The following is a 16,078-nucleotide window of genomic DNA, read 5'->3' on the forward strand; positions in this document are numbered from 1 at the left end:
CCTATTTTTCCCATTTGAAAAATGCGACAGATCCTGTTGCCTGGCAGACTGAGAGGGCGGAGATGCTAACAAACACACACACACAAGCTCACAACGACACTGTGACATAATGCACCAGCTAACGTCATAGAGTACCTCTTAGCCAATAGCGATGGCATATTTAAATTCAAATGCAGTGCAGAATTTTTACCTGAAGGTGGCGCAACACTGACAGTTTTAGGCATATATTTGTTTTTAGTAGCTTCGCAGGATGTGCGTAAACAGTTTCACTGTCATCTTCATGGCAAAGAGGGCGGTCCCATGAACGACGTGATGTCGCGTGCAGAAGGTCAGTATTAGATTTTAATGCCAATAACGGCCAATAACATCGGACATCCCTAGTAATTTGATTGGGTGGGTTAAGTTCTTGTACCAGAGTGATTGGCTTCATGTTTGGGAAATGATTCCTAAAGTCATCGTTCCTTGTTTGTGTGTGTGTGTGTGTGTTTTTTTATGCATTTAATTTTTTTTTTATTCAACTCTGACAGTCTGTAATCAAAGTAGTGAATCTATGGTCAGTGTAATCAAACATGATCACACTGACATGCACATCTACAACTATTAGGTTTGAAACTAATCATCGACCCTAAAATTCATCAGGTAGCTACATTCTGAAGTAGGCACACACACATGATTCTGCAGAATTTCATCGCACTAACGGGAACCTTCAACAATACGAAGGCAGATTTCTGGAGCGTGTCACTGCATTTGATGCCAGGCTGTTGGCAGAGCCAGAGTCATTCCCCTGCTGTTGCCAGAGTGGCAGGCAGTGAGAAGGAGGGAAACAGACTCGGCCTGACATATGCTGGCTTAGAGGAGACGGGCCCTGAACTGCTGGTGCTGTACGGTGTTTGTAGCTGCGAGCCCATTCTGTGAGTGTCGCAAGGCGCTGTGCTGGGAAGAATTCGGCCTGCCTTTGACTAAGCAAAGCAGCTTATGTAAGATTTCGAGTCCTTGGTGAGATCAAGCAAATACCGTCCAAGGCCCTTCAAAGCTTGTGTTGATAAATGTGCTGCTGAATAGCGACCCGCTCCGTAAAAATTTAAGCATCAGCACTACACGAATCGGCCTCTGTCAGTTTTTCCCAGGCTGCCTTCATTGAATGCTGTCGCTGAAGTAGCAGTGGAGTATCTCCATTATGCAAAGTGGGCAGAGCTGGGAAGAAATGTTGCATATCCATGACCTGGGTTTAGTTCACAGCGAATTTCTGCTTCACCAAGTAGCACTAATTACAGTGAGACCATTTAGCTAGTCAGTCCAAACCATACCATACCATAGTTTATTTATATAGCACGTTTAAAACGCAGCATGGGAGCTGCCCAAAGTGCTGCACAGGCTAAAACAACACGCAACCATTCGAAGGAACTATGGCCTAGTCCACACGTAGCCGGGTTTTTTTTAAAAACGAATATCCGCCCCTCCAAAAACTTGCATCCACACCACCGAATTTTAAAAACAAACTCTGTCCACACGTACCCGGATAAATACGTTGTTAAGGACATGCCAGACCTGTAGGCGACAGTACTTCCCCCGTTCGTAACCTCGTCCTTCGTCTGTGGTCTTCCGCAAGGAGCAGTAATTCCGCTTGCAAAAACAAACAAGCAAAAAGCGCTTGGACAATTGATGGATCGGGTAGTGACAGAGCGCAGCTCTGAGGGCTTCCATGATGCCGGCTAGTGTAAACACAGGTCGCACACGTGATGTCAGCATTTTTTTGTCGCGGAAAGTGACGTTGCGGACCTTAAAACTCCAGTTATGTCCGTCCACACGCAGACACCCAAAACGGAGAAAATGCAGATCTTCACTTTGGCCGGAGTTTTTAAAAAGATCCGTTTTCGTGTGAAAAAACTCCGTTTTCGTGTGGATGACAGGCCAAAACGTAGAAAAATGTCTACGTTTTGGCAGATCCCCGGCTACGTGTGGACAGGGCCTAAAACAGAGGATAAAAATCCCAGTCAAAAGCAGATAAAACATGATGAATACTAAGAACACATTAAAACAATGACACAATAAAACACTAAAACGAGTCACTGTCAAAAAGCCAAATCGTAAAAGTGGGTCTTTAAACGAGATTTTGAAACCGCCAGTGACGGAGCCTGCCGAACTCCAATGGGCAACGAGTTCCACAGCTTTGGGGCAGCATGCACAAATGCTCGTTCACCCCGCGATTTGTATCGCATCCGCGGCGTACACAGCAGCAAAAGGTCAGCCGACCTCAACGTGCGTGTGGATGCATATGGAGTGAGCAGGTCAGAGAGGTAGGGAGGTGCCAGGTCATTGAGAGCTTTAAATACAAAAGTCAATAACTTAAATTGTACTCTGAAAATGACAGGGAGCCAGTGAAGATGTTCCAGGACAGGGGTAATATGGCTACGTCGGTGTGTATTCGTCAAGAACCTGGCAGCAGCGTTCTGGACGACCTGCAGCCGATTCAGGGCAGAGACCGAAACACCAACGACGAGGGCGTTTGCGTAGTCAAGGCGAGAGGTAATGAAGGCATGGCTTTAGCAAAGATACATCAGAGCCCCAAGTCAGCAGCGAAACACAAGAAGTTGACTAAAGTAAGGAAGCAAAACATCTCAGAGACATTTAAACCATTCCTAGAAACTCTGCCGTGTGAGAATTTAGTCCATCGTTTTTTTTCCCCCTTTCACTTACAATGTTCTGTTATACCAACACCATGTATGGAAGCCATGAAACAAAAGTGATTGAAAAAAATAATTAGGTTTTTCAGTTTTCTGAGTCCTAACAGTTTTTTCCTTTGACTATATGAATAAAATGTTTGTTTTTTAAGCATTTATTTATTTTGGGGAGACTAAAAGTATTTTCCCTCTAATTTCTAATGAAAAAAATTAATGAATAAATAATTAATACGGTAAAAAATAAAAGAAAAAAATTGGGCTGAGAATTGGAAACTAAAAATGAAATGGAAAATAAAAACTATTCATTCTCGAAAATATCTTATTTGATTTTATGGGTGTAAACGTTACAACCACTGCTTGAAGTGGAAAAATAAGTGCTGGTACTCCTCGTAAGACTGGGGGTTCGTATCAGCGGTTAAATGGACTGTTTACCAGAATACGGACAGATTTTTTTAGTGTTATTTCTGAGATTTTGGCTTAAAAATTGCTGCGAAAAACTCCCGGTATGTTGAGAGGTCTAATTTAAAAGTGAATTTAAAGCACTGATTACAACATATCTCTGTTTTATTACTCACATTTTGAGGCACGACTGAAAAAGTATTGGTCTTCCCAAAAATGTTGTTCCTTTTTTAATATTTCTTAAAGTTGAGAAAAAAAATTTCACTCATGGCTTTATTTGATTTCATTTTATGTTTGCAATTCAGTGTTCAAATAATACATTTCGTCTTCTTTCAGGAATCTTAAAACACGACCCTTAGTCCCCTAACCACCTCCGTTTCTTTCTCCTTATAAGTCATCTTGTCAAGAGAAGCCGAAAAATAGTCCGACTTGGAGAATGACAGGTTTTTCTTTTCTCACTGGCCTTTCAGGGCTTCCGTAGACCAATCCACGTACGAACAGACCTCGTTTCCACTTCTTGTTTAAGGCTTTTCCGTGCTGGAGCTCTTATCTGACACACGTGGAGTTTGTTTACACAAACATGGCGGACCCTTCATTTTAAATGGAACTGTGGTGTTTTCTTTAGCGGACGCTCCAAGAAGATTATTTGAAAAACAAAACAAGTGCCATCATTCTGACTCATGAAACACTGTAAAACCATTCATCCTTTATGCGCTATATTGAAGCAACTTCATTATTTAAACATTTTGAGCCATTCTGCTTGTATTTCAGCATTTCTGTGGCCTCATCTCTTATGTGACCATCTTCCTTTTAATTCCTGAATCTATGATGTGAAGTATTTCATGGAGACCTTTTTTAGTAACCGCACCTTTGGAAGAGCATTACAGAGAATAATATGACACTTCCTTTAACTGGGAATGTGGGAAAACTCAATATTTACTAGATGAACATAAAAGGTAGATGTTTAGCTAAAACTATTTTCATCTCTTGTATATCATAGCTATAGTGAGGATGAATATAATGCCAAATATTCATTATTTGTAAAGAACTATATATAGAGAGATATATAAATATATAATATATGCCTCATTGAAACTCCTGCGTTCTGCTCTTCTCTTCTGATCTCTTTTTTATTTGATTGGATTGTTTTATAAGCAGGTATGCTAGCATGCAATTTCTGAATGTAGGCTTATTTATTTATTTCCTGTCCAGGATTACAACACTGTTCCATGTATGGTTTGTACTTTTTGTAAGTTTACAACATGTGTGTTTTTGAGTGTGAGTGAATTTTGTGTAATTCATTGCATCACTGACCTTTTTTGTATGATTTGAAATGAAAATATGCATTCCCCCCCTTCCTTCTTTTCAAGCTGAGCGACTTGAAAGTTTTTGCTTCTTTAAGTAAAGGCATTGCTTTGGTCATTCATTGTAAATATTTCTGCAATAAAATTTTTGGAGAAAAAAGTTGGGCGTTTGGTCTGTGTGGTGTCTGTTTATTTAAAAATGTCGCCATAGATCTCCTAACATATGGAAATCATCTGTCTGACAACAGAATTAAAACACATTTGTCTAAAACTATCAGGCTTTCGTGCCCAGAACATTGGAGTACTTATAGCAACACGTGAATGGATTGTCTCTATTGCAGATTCAGATGATGGCATTGCTAATCTTTGCTCACCTGCAAGTTAGCATGGTGCTAGCAAGAATGTAAAATTTGCTGGATCATCTTAAGCCCATAAAAATAGAGTTAGACCAAATTATTGAAGGGTTCTTTGTTTATTCTACATTTGTTTACAAAAGTGAAGTGAGGAAATATTTTTTTTTTATTTAACGCTCGGAAAGTTCATCTAGTGACAAATAGACAATTTTCAAGCTGATGAACTTCACTGATCTTAAACAAGAAAGGTGTCCTTTTGAAGGGAAGTTGGTAGGGCATTTCTGAAGTTTTCTTTCACTCGAGCACAAACGTTTGTATTAAAATTTGTTACTGTTTTGAAAATATGAAATAAACAAAACCAGCTTTTCTGCACCTCTATCATGTAGTTAATTGTTGGCTTATACAAAGCAATGCTGCCCCCTCTTGGGAAAAATCAGTACTGCATACACAATAGAAACAGGGCATGCTGGCTGTCATATAGCATCTCAAAGTAATTCTGTACTTTTATACCTATTTTATTTACATTTGCGGTGTATTTTTGTGTTCTTGGTATATATTCGTTTACTATTTCTATGTTGCAAACACAACCAATAGGATTGTGCCCATGAGCCGCGCTGACCAATTAGAATCGAGGAGGCGTGACTTCCTGTTTGGATGTCATGTGACCAAATTAGAATCGTATGATGTGAGATTTCCTGTTCTGACTGCACGGAAACCACATAGTTCCGTTTTTTATGGTCCGAGGATGATCAAATCGTAAGTTAATGGTGTGTAAACGTTTATGTTGATGTGTTAGCCATTAGCTTATCTCTGGTCGGCTAAACGTGTGCTTGTTTTCTGTTGTTTATTTTGGAAAGGCTAATTTGAGTCAGGACTTAGCAATAAAAATTTGAATTAACTTTTTGTAACCAAGCTAGGAATGATTGAGACTATCAGTGACACACGTAGAAACAGTTTTTATTTTCACCTTTCTCTGGGAAACGGTGCTTGCTAACATTTTATCGGTGGCGTTGCTAGCTTATGTAGCATTTCTAATAATAGCAATTGAGTTAATTGAATCGTGAAAGTATGCGGGGCTGTGTTTGGTTAACAGCTTTACAGGTGATTCACACCTCATGCTTACATCTGCAGGTGAGACTCTCAAACGTTCCTGTGACGTCATGGATCCTGAGCAGACCAGACCTCTTCCCCAGCCCAGTGCAGAGTACTTCTCCTGGGACTACCGCCTCCAGCTCATCGGGCTAGGGTTTGGCTTCTATACTGCAGTGTTCCTCCTTTCCCACCTCCTGTCCGTGATTTCATCCTGCACCTACAATTCCCTCCAAGCCAAGGAGAAAGTCTTCTGGGACCTGGCAGCCACTCGGGCAGTATTTGGCATCCAGAGCTCTGTAGCCGGACTCCGGGCTCTGACCGAGGAGTCTGCGTTGAACACAGACAGAGCAAGGGGCCAAGAGGACTGGTCGTGGTTTCACGTCCTCACAGCCACGGGCTTTTTCGTGTTTGAGAACATAGCACTTCATACATCGAATGTGATGTTTCGGTCGTTCGACCTCCCTCTGGCAACGCATCACTTCTTTGCCCTGTCAGGATTCGCAGGGGCGGTGGTGTGGGACTCCCAGGGTCACTTCCTGGGCATGGTTACGCTTCTTCTGGAGATAAGTACACCTTTCACCTGTATATCCTGGATGTTACTCAAGGTAGGGGCCTCGTGGCATCTCTGTGTCACAATCCTTTAGTTTACTTGCTCATTTAGTTTAGTGTGTGATAAAAGAGCACGCACCTGCACTTTTTCATTTCTCTTTTTTATTCCAAGTCTCATTATTGCAACCTGAACAAAGGTAGTGTTCATAAAACAAGGGTGTTTAACTTAAAACTGCCTAAAATTTCTCCTGTTAGATCGCTCACTCGGATGTGAATTTACCAACCAAGTGATTTTATTTATGTGTCTTTCCCTTTTCCCTGAAAGGCTGGCTGGGCTCACACTCTGTTCTGGAGAGCCAACCAGTGGGTGATGATCCACATGTTCCACTGCCGCATGGTGCTCACCTATTACATGTGGTGGGTGTCAGCGACCCACTGGAAGGAGATCAACACCCACGTGGCCCTGCCCCAGCGCCTGATCTTCTTCTCGGGACTCACGCTGCTCACGTTCATTCTCAACCCTGTTTGGACGCACAAGAAGACCATGCAGCTGCTAAATCCTGTGGACTGGAACTTCAGCAGCAAGCCGGCATCGCTGAATGGTGCCACAGGGGATCGGTCTGGGCTTTCTTCTAAACAGCACGTTAACTGAGGTGCAGCAAAAAAGTATTTTTTTGTTGTGCAGCACCATAAAAGCACAGACTTCCAGCACCATGTTGCCAACAGACAATTTTATTTACATTGGACAAAAATAGAGTTTTTATTTCTACTCAAATTCTTCATTAATTGGAGGAAAAAACTGGTTTAACAATGGGAAACAAACTCGGGATTTCTTGAACTTGATTTCTCACTGTTGCTTGTTTGTTACTTTCCAGGTTTAAGGGTAATCATCTCAGTAAAATCTGATGGTTTGTGCTTTCATTTAGACTAAACGATTTTATTTTGGGGGGAAGAAACCCAGAAAATCTTGTTTTCATCACAGTAAGAATCTGATGTTGTTGTTTTATCTTCGGATCTAATTTACTAGTAAATTTACTTAATTTACTACTAGGGATGTCCCGATCAGGTTTTTTTGCCCTCGAGTCCAAGTCATTTGATTTTGAGAATCTGCCGAGTCCCGGTCCGATACTTTTGATACATAAAAAAATAAGAAAAGGAAGAAACCGTTCCAGAATGTTCCTTTTTTTTTATTTAATTACCTTTTTATTTTAATTTTTAACAGCAGATCCCTACTGTGAGGTAGCTTGAACAATCAAGTGATAAATAACATAAATTCTTCACTTTTGGACTTTATTGCAAATATAAAAAGTCTAATATAAAAACGGATAGCACTTCAACTTAAAATAACTGGCAGGGGTCTATTTTGCCTCGGCTCCCAAAATGCTTAGATACGTCCCTGAGCATGGGACGGAGTTTTGAAGATGATCTGAATTGTATCAACTATATAAATACTACATGCTGATAAATTATTGCTTTATACAGGTACAAACGTGTAGTGGGATCAGTCTACCTACATTTAATTTTTTTAAGAACTTTGTTTTGTTTTCTTGGTTTTTATTTTCCGATCTTCCTGTCCTGTCTGTCTCTGATCTTCCTGCATCTCCCAGTCCTCCAGAAAAACTCCTACCTGCTTCCTTCTTTTTCACCTCACAACTAACTTTTTAACTAGCAGATCAAATTGATCTATTGACCGCAAAAAAAGCGGAGTGTGCGCCACGCTGCCCGGCTGCGCCTGTGGCGAGCGCGTCCACACGTCATGCTCAAGTACAGACAGAACTTACCAGAGAGAAAATGAACGGACACGAACGACTGCGTTAATTATATATTTTTTGGTGACGCCACTTAGAAACTTAGAAAATGTTACTGTGGCCATGCAGAACGCAGCTCATGAATGATCAGAGGTCTGCCTGCTGCTCTGCATCTTTGCTCTAAAGAATCCCCGCTACTCTGAGTCCATGCATGGACGTAATTTTGGGGGGGACAGGGGGGACATGTCCCCCCACTTTTTCCAAAGTCAAGTTTTGACCCCTGCACTTTTTACCATCCAGAAACAATATTACTTTATATTAAATTGACACTGGTTGAGCTCTAGGACCAAGCAGAAAACAACCTTTTGTGTTGAAGCCTGTTTCCTATTAGAACATACTGTAAAGATACCCCTCCCACCGCCACCCCCCTGCCCCCCCCCCCCCCCCCCTCTTCTAAAGTGAAAATTACGTCCATGAGTCCATGTAAATAATATAATAAAGGTAGAAACTGGATCTCTTTTGTGCTCCTTCTGGGTGTGTAAGTTAAGGGCATCAGGGGAGCCTGACAACCTTTAAGGAGAACCAAGTTGCTCTCCTGTAATTTGAACCCAGTATCCAACTCAGGATCGGGAAGTAGAGTCCCAATCAGTCTGAAACCACGTGATCGGATCGGGACATCCCTATTTACTGCTAAGATGAAATGCATTCAATTTCCCCAAAAAGTACTAACCCATGGAATAATTGTTCTTCTTAAAGACGCATCTTAAGCTTGCCGGAGTTTTTGATAAGTTAGAGGATTAATATTTTTTCAGTGATTTTAGAGGATTGTTTGTCATTGGTTTGTGTTTACTGAGTTTCATAATTATGCTTTAAGATCTTGACAAATGTTTACCTATAGAATGGATGAATGAATGTGAGTACAATGCGCGCTTCATTTAGTGAAATTTGAAACTTGCATAAATTGTACTTTTAAAAAGAGTTTTTCGAACAAATAAAATTTGTGTGGTTTGAGAAAAGCAACAGTCAATGCTGTAAAATAAAAGATGTTTTCACCTTTTGCTTGAGGTTCATAACGTTGAAGGCTGTATTATGCATCACTGTCCTCTAGGTGGCAGCACAGGCCGCATCATTGGACATGTGATAGTTTGTTTTAATTCACAGCTTATTTAATCGGTTTATTTTAAATGCAAACATCTCCGTGCAGCTGATGTGTCAGGCTTATTTGAATACACACGTGAAACTGTTAAAGTGTTTGAGAATTACTGTTTGTTTAAGGAGAAAAATATAAACTGTTCATGTCTGCGTGACTCCGGTTCGCCTTCAAAAACAACCACGAAGAAGAAAAACTAGCTGTTTAAACTCCAGTTAAAACAAATAAGTGAAAATAAACCACTAAGTAACACCAATGAAACATTTAATAGAGTTTTATTTAAAGTTTTAATACTACTGACACACAGCTGTGTCTACGTCACGTGATCGGTTCTGCTGGAACTCCTCTGACCGCTGCTGCATGGCTGCATCGGAGAAGACTTGGGATTGTTGATTGACATCCCGTTCAGCCAATCAGAGCTTCCCTAAGATCACCTGTTGACCAATCAGCGTCTGAAGTGAGGTGACGGTTTTTTTCTTTCCATGGATGGAATCTGCTTACATATCTGAGGAAGCCAAGTTAGAAGGACGACAACTGAATGTTTTGATGTGTGAACTTGGAAATGTGTCCGTTTTGAAACATTGAGTCATATTTGAAGGAATACAACGACGTAACCATTGAAACCCATTGAAGTGGTGAGTTGGAGACTTCTTTTTAAACTTTCTAACACAGTTTTAGTAACACTTTACATCTTCTAACGAGCCGCAACATTGTTTCTAGTCATTGTAAATGAGAAATATAAAGTAAATTTAGCCTTAAATAACGACTTTAGTCTTTTTCTACATTTTAAAACAGTTCTGAGAGTTGACTGTAACGTGGCGCCTAGCTAACAAAGTGATGTAGCCACCAACTGGGCTGTTTTCAGGCTTGGACTTGTTACAAATCACTGCAACCGATAGTGTTGACAACGATACAACTCCTGTTGAACAATTCATATAAGTAACTGTTGACTTTCAGAACCCAGTAATGAATATTTAATTATTAAAATAAACACTAACATCTTATAGAAATGTCATAATCTCTTTGGGAATATTGTTCATTTAAAGTTAAATCCAATGTGCTCGACTACAAATCCATCTAGTCATGCATAGCATTCCTGAGTGAGGGCACTGCACAGATTTAGTCAGCTGGAATATCAAATGGGTCAAAAAGGCCCTTATTTGATTTCACTGTACTAGTTGTCTCTGCGCAGCAGAATTTAAGTGTCTGCAGGGAAGCTTTAAGGTTTTCTGAGCCACCAGGAAGAGGGTAAAACACAAAGAGTTCTTTGATCTTGATTTGTGATTTCTAGTGGCATGTGTGTCCATCTCATTCTGCTAGTGCAATGGTGAGCTAACACACACTCATGCAAGTGCACAGAAGTCTATGTGAGCAATTTGTTTAACAAACAAGTAGGGTGGCCTGGCTGCAAACACCTCCTCTGTCTTTAATAACACTTGAAGGGAAAGGCCGTGCAGGAGCAGGGATTACTATTTTATGCTCAGCTGCTTAATCCAAGTTTAATTGGCATAAATTCATCTCTCTTGAGACACCTTTGGTTGCTGCACTCTGAAAACGGTTGTCATTTTTTGGAGTTGCTAAATTTGGTGAAAAAATTCTTTGTGTACCGTGACCTAAATAATTAGCAGTTTAGGATTCCAGGGGTTTTTAGAACGCCTTAAATCCTTTAAAAAAAGACAAGGATTAGCTAAATATTCAAGGAGCAGCTGGGACAGAAAACCCACTGCTTTTCTGCAGGTGGATGTGAAAGGTGACATACAACACACCTGTTAGCAGCTGGGAACGTATTTATAATTAGATCCAATAGTAGCCTAAAAATGATGGTTAAATTCTATAAACTAGCCCTCACCCATGCTACCTCCTGTTATTTAGTTGCTTTTATTAGTACCGTAAACCACTCTCCTAGCAGGAGAAGAGGCTGATGGCAGATCTGGCTTCAGAAGGTTTCCTCCACCCTTTTGAAGTGGGTTTAAACGCAGAGAGTGAGCGCGGGAGTTCTGCAGTTTCCTTTCCTGTAATCACTGATGTGACAGAGTAGCTCCATTCATATTAAAATTCCTCCCGTCCACAAAAGCTCTTGGGAGCAGCTGCGTGTCCAAAGATCAGCACACCCTCACCAGTGTTCCTCTGGTGACATGTTGGGCTCTAAATGCTTTTGTGTGGCTGACTGGGCAGGCGGAGACCGGTTGGAAGTGACGGCCAAGATTGTTCAGTGTGAGCTTTCAAATAAACACCGCTTTGGATTTATTGTGCAGCTCCTGGCGTTCATTCCTGACGATGGTTTGTGTCATTTGAAGAGTAAGTTGAAGCCAGCGTTTTACACAATGCCACCGTGTTTGTTGCTAAATCCAGATGTCCTCTCGCATGGTTAATCAATCCAACCTCTGAACTCAGATAGCCACCCTCTGGGCCTCGTTACTGGAGTGTTTACTCTAATTAAAGCTGGTAGCGCATCATCTTTATCATTTGTTCTTCCATGAGTCAAAACTCTCTAAAATGCCAGCAATCCTGGGCCTGCGTCTCAGCCTCCTCCACCCAGTTTGAGGTCAGAGGGTGGTGCCGTGTGCAGTGTTGGCCCAGATACCCGGTACTGCGTTCCATTTTGTGTGAGACTCGGAGCATTTTTAGCTTTCCCAGTCATTTTTCCACTATGCTGTTTGGCATCACCGAGTCAGAAACGTGCCGACCAACCGCAACACTGTAAAGCAGTTTATCATTTATCACCAGAGATGTTGTTTTTCCTCCTTTTGCGCCACACATCTTCTTGATCAACCTGCTTGAAAGAAAAACTGTGATTGGTTGAGCAGTGGCAAAGGCTTATTACCTGTAAAATGAGTAAAACCACAAGTGAAACCAGTTTTAGAGTCGTAAAACTCTAATCATGAAGATAGAAATTAACTGCTGTACTCTTTTCCCCTCAGTAATCTATTACAGTACTTTTAAGTCTGTTTTTCCTCACTTTGGAACAGGATCTCCTGTACCAGTTGGAGGCCTGATTAGTATAATCGTGGCAGAGAGACACTCCGCCAAACAAAACACCAACCTAAAGAACCGCTGTGTGTGTGTGTGTGTGTGTGTGTGTGTGTGTGTGTGTGTGTGTGTGTGTGTGTGTGTGTGTGTGTGTGTGTGTGTGTGTGTGTGTGTGTGTGTGTGTGTGTGTGTGTGTGTGTGTGTGTGTGTGTGTGTGTGTGTCCTCACAAAACCTGAAATGTCCAGAATTCACATTTTAAGCTGCTTTTGACCAGTTTATGCCATCATGTGACAATGCTGTCTAGTGATTAAATGGCCTGTATTTGATCTAGTGCCTTCTAGAGTCCTGGAACCCCCCAAGGCACTTTACAACACAATCAGTCACTTACACCCTGGTGGGGATGAACTACATTGTAGCCACCGCTGTCTTGGGGCACACTGACGGAGGCGAGTCTGCCGTACACAGGTGCTACCGGTCCATCTGAACATCACCAGATTGAAACCTCGAAGAAACGAAGAGACCAAATGTCCTTTTATTATACAATCAGTATAGAATCACATTACAATTTCCCTTGAAGAAATATTTCTGTAACATTCAGAATTTAAAGGGATACCAGGTAGTTTAGCTTGCTTTTAGCACCCTCTAATCCTCTGCTTTATGTTTATGTATTTAGCAGACGCTTTTGTCCAAAGCGACTTACAAGTGATAATCGGCATGTTGCCCTTGAGGCTAACAACAACAGTAACAACAACTTGATATCAATCATGGAGAGGAGGGAACAAGGAGTGGGCAGTAGAGAGGGGGGGCAGGTGCAGGGAGGGTGCTACTTAAGAAGATGCTCTCTGAAGAGCAGGGTCTTCAGGAGTTTCTTGAAAATTGAAAAGGAAGCCCCTGTTCTGGTAGTGCTTGGTAGGTCATTCCACATTTGTGGAATGATGCATGAGAAGAGTCTGGATTGTCCTGAGCGTGGTGTAGGCACTGCTAGCTGACGATCCTGTGATGACCGGAGCGGCCGGGCCGAGACGTAAGCCTTTACAAGAGGATTCAGGTAGATGAGAGCCGTACCATCTCGGACTTTGTATGCTAGTGTTAGCAATTTGAATTTGATGCGTGCTGCTAGCCGTAGCCAGTGGAGCTCAATGAACAGAGGGGTGACGTGTGCTCTTTTTTGGCTGATTGAAGACCAGAAGTGCCGCTGCGTTCTGGACCATTTGAAGAGGTCTCACAGTACAGGCTGGAAGACCAGTTAGAAGGACATTGCAGTAATCGAGGCAGGAGATGACAGTAGATTGCACCAGGAGCTGGGTGGCATGTTGTTAGGTATGGTCTGATCTTTCGTATGTTGTACAGCGCAAAGCGGCATGAACAAGCAACAGAGGCAACATGATCTTTAAAGGTCAGGTGTTCTTCAATCAGAACACACAGATTTCGAACTGCCTTTGAAGGAGCCAGAGATGGGAAGTCATTTTGGATTGAGATATTGTGCTGTATGGATGGTTTTGCTGGGATGACAAGTAGTTCAGTTTTAGAGAGGTTGAGTTGGAGATGGTGGGATTTCATCCATTTTGATATGTCAGAGAGACAGTTTGATATTCTTGCAGAGAAAGTTTGGTCGTCCGGTGGAAATGACAGATAGAGCTGGGTGTCGTCTGCATAGCAGTGGTAGGAGAAGCCATGTGATCGAATGATCTCACCCAGTGAGGTGGTGTATATGGCTAAGAGAAGAGATCCTAGTACAGAGCCCTGGGGGACTCCTGTGGCAAGATGGTGCACGTTAGAGGATTGTTCAAGCCAAGATACACTGAATGATCGTCCTGTGAGGTACGATTCAAACCAGGAGTGTGCTTTTGCTGTGATGCCCATGCTAGAGAGTGTGGACAAAAGGAAGCTATGGCTGACAGTGTCAAATGCAGCCGATAAGTCGAGCAGGATAAGCACTGAGCATCTGGCTGTCGCTCTAGCTCGCTTTACTGGACAAGATGGGCTGACAGCGCTGCCATTAAAGCAGAGAAGAGCTGCGATATGAGCCCTGATGTCTAGCCAAGTTGTAGGATGTAAAAAAGTGTATTTTTTTAGGAGTGTGGATGTTTGGAAATGAGATTTAAATGAAAAATTAATGCTGAGCCACAGGACACAGGAAGTCTAAACTGAAAAAGACTGGATATTTTATGCATTTCAAAAACTGAGTTTTGCCCTCCATTCGCCACTTACTTGTACTAAACTGTGGTACAAAATGTATTCAGCCTTTGCAGTAACAGTGCTCATCAATCAGAAGGCATCACGTAAAAAGAGCATGTTATGTTTGCACCACATATAGTGTGTGTGTGTGTGTGTGTGTGTGTGTGTGTGTGTGTGTGTGTGTGTGTGTGTGTGTGTGTGTGTGTGTGTGTGTGTGTGTGTGTGTGTGTGTGTGTGTGTGTGTGTGTGTGTGTGTGTGTGTGTGTGTGTGTGTGTGTGTGTGTGTGTGTGTGTGTGTGTGTGTGCGCAGCCTTCAGAGCATGTAATGACCTGCTCAGCTGAGCCCATCATCAACTGGGAGGATGACTTTACCTTTCTGGTCTCCTGTTCTTCATCCCCAACTATTGCTCTCTGATTAGATCGTCGTCCAGAACCTTTCATTTAAAGACTAAGCAGAGGGATGATGAATTCTTGGCCTGTTGGTAAGAGTTTGTTATGTACTCGGCTGTTCTCCGTTTACGCGTGCTGCTGTTTACAGCCCTGCTCTGACAGGCCACAGATGTGAGGAATGTACTTGTTGAGTTGGTCATCCCTACACAATGAGCCTGATGACAGTTTGGTCTTCGCTGCAGTTGAAGTCACACCATAACAAGCTGTGCAGTGTATAATTTGTGTCTTCTAAAGGTGATTTAAAAGGACGTTGTCTTCACCGTATTGATTGTGAATGTCTTTGAACAGTTTGTCAGGTTGCCACCTATTTCATAAACGCATATCTCTTTTCGATTCGATAACTTCACGATGGATTCATTGACGCACAATAGTGTAACGGTGCGGCTGCTCCTGTCTGCCTCTGTGGACTCCTAGTATCACACAGGAAAATATCTCCTCAGGCAGTGTGTCCTCGCCCTGTTTCTGTTGGCTGTGCTCACCAGACACTGGCCCCTTATGTTCATACGCTCTGCTCTGGCATCGTGCCACAAGAGTAGGACCGAGGACAAAGAGGCAGAGGATTTCATGTTTTTTATAGACAAAACAATCTTTGAGTCCCAGAACGAGCTGTCGTTCTTGTTCACAACTCATCCGTGGATCTGTCTTTGTCAGATACAGGCTGATGGTGAATCAGTGTTGTGTCTTGTGGTATTGCATTGCACGTATGGACTGTTGGGTGTACAAACTGCAACAGTGGTTGCTCTGTGCGGCTGCATGATGTCATGACTTTGTCATTGGTTTGTGAGAACATTAGTATTCTGAAGAGGTTGCTTTTTCCGTTTTTAACCCAGGGAGACGGAAACTCACCTGTTGATAGGAGATGTACATCAGGAAACCAAAGTCGGTGTTGGTGGGGAATGTGAATGTGTCTCATGCCTGTGCAAGACCAAAGGTCTCTCCTGCCTCAGCATGCTGGCTGTATTTCCTCAGGTCCAAATGAGCGGTTTCAGTGAAGTAAAAATGTGACCAGACCCTCCTTAGGGAGTAGGGGTACATCTGATGTCAGTACAACAGTCAAGTTAATATTTAAATGTAAATTTAATTAGAATGAAAAAATTATTTTATCAATGCAGCCCCCCCACCCAACCTTATTTACTGAGTCACCACTCAGCAGAAGGCAGTTTATCCAATGAACAAGCTTGTTTGGAGTTGCATCAAGATGGC

General features: G+C 42.1%; 2 protein-coding genes across 5 annotated transcripts in view; both read left to right on the forward strand.

The window, feature by feature from the left end:
• Positions 1-5,389: 5,389 nt before the first annotated feature.
• cln8 (CLN8 transmembrane ER and ERGIC protein) lies at positions 5,390-7,423 on the forward strand. 2 transcript variants are annotated; one of them, XM_015970351.3, is made up of 3 exons: positions 5,390-5,493; positions 5,869-6,434; positions 6,704-7,423. In XM_015970351.3, the coding sequence occupies exons 2-3, from the start codon at positions 5,898-5,900 to the stop codon at positions 7,028-7,030; spliced, it is 864 nt and encodes a 287-aa protein (XP_015825837.1). In that variant the 5' UTR covers positions 5,390-5,493; positions 5,869-5,897; the 3' UTR covers positions 7,031-7,423. The 2 variants fall into 2 exon arrangements, with proteins under 2 accessions (XP_015825837.1, XP_015825834.1); XM_015970348.3 differs by having other exon boundaries at positions 5,394-5,504.
• Positions 7,424-9,772: 2,349 nt separating this feature from the next.
• arhgef10 (Rho guanine nucleotide exchange factor (GEF) 10) overlaps positions 9,773-16,078 on the forward strand; it is a 58,428-nt gene continuing 52,122 nt past the window's right edge. For all 3 annotated transcript variants that reach the window (XM_015970352.3, XM_015970354.3, XM_015970353.3), the window contains exon 1: positions 9,773-9,911. The gene's annotated coding sequence lies outside the window, so the exon portion shown is untranslated. The remainder of the gene's footprint in view (positions 9,912-16,078) is intronic.

The sequence above is a fragment of the Nothobranchius furzeri genome, chromosome 18 (assembly GCF_043380555.1).
Source record: "Nothobranchius furzeri strain GRZ-AD chromosome 18, NfurGRZ-RIMD1, whole genome shotgun sequence".
Taxonomy (NCBI): Eukaryota; Metazoa; Chordata; class Actinopteri; order Cyprinodontiformes; family Nothobranchiidae; genus Nothobranchius; species Nothobranchius furzeri.

Excerpts from the sequence above, each read along its gene's own strand:
- cln8 (XM_015970351.3), top strand. The coding sequence starts at position 5,898 with ATGGATCCTGAGCAGACCAGACCTCTTCCCCAGCCCAGTGCAGAGTAC. Across the intron at positions 6,435-6,703 it reads TATCCTGGATGTTACTCAAG|GCTGGCTGGGCTCACACTCT; the intron begins GTAGGGGCCTCG and ends TTTCCCTGAAAG.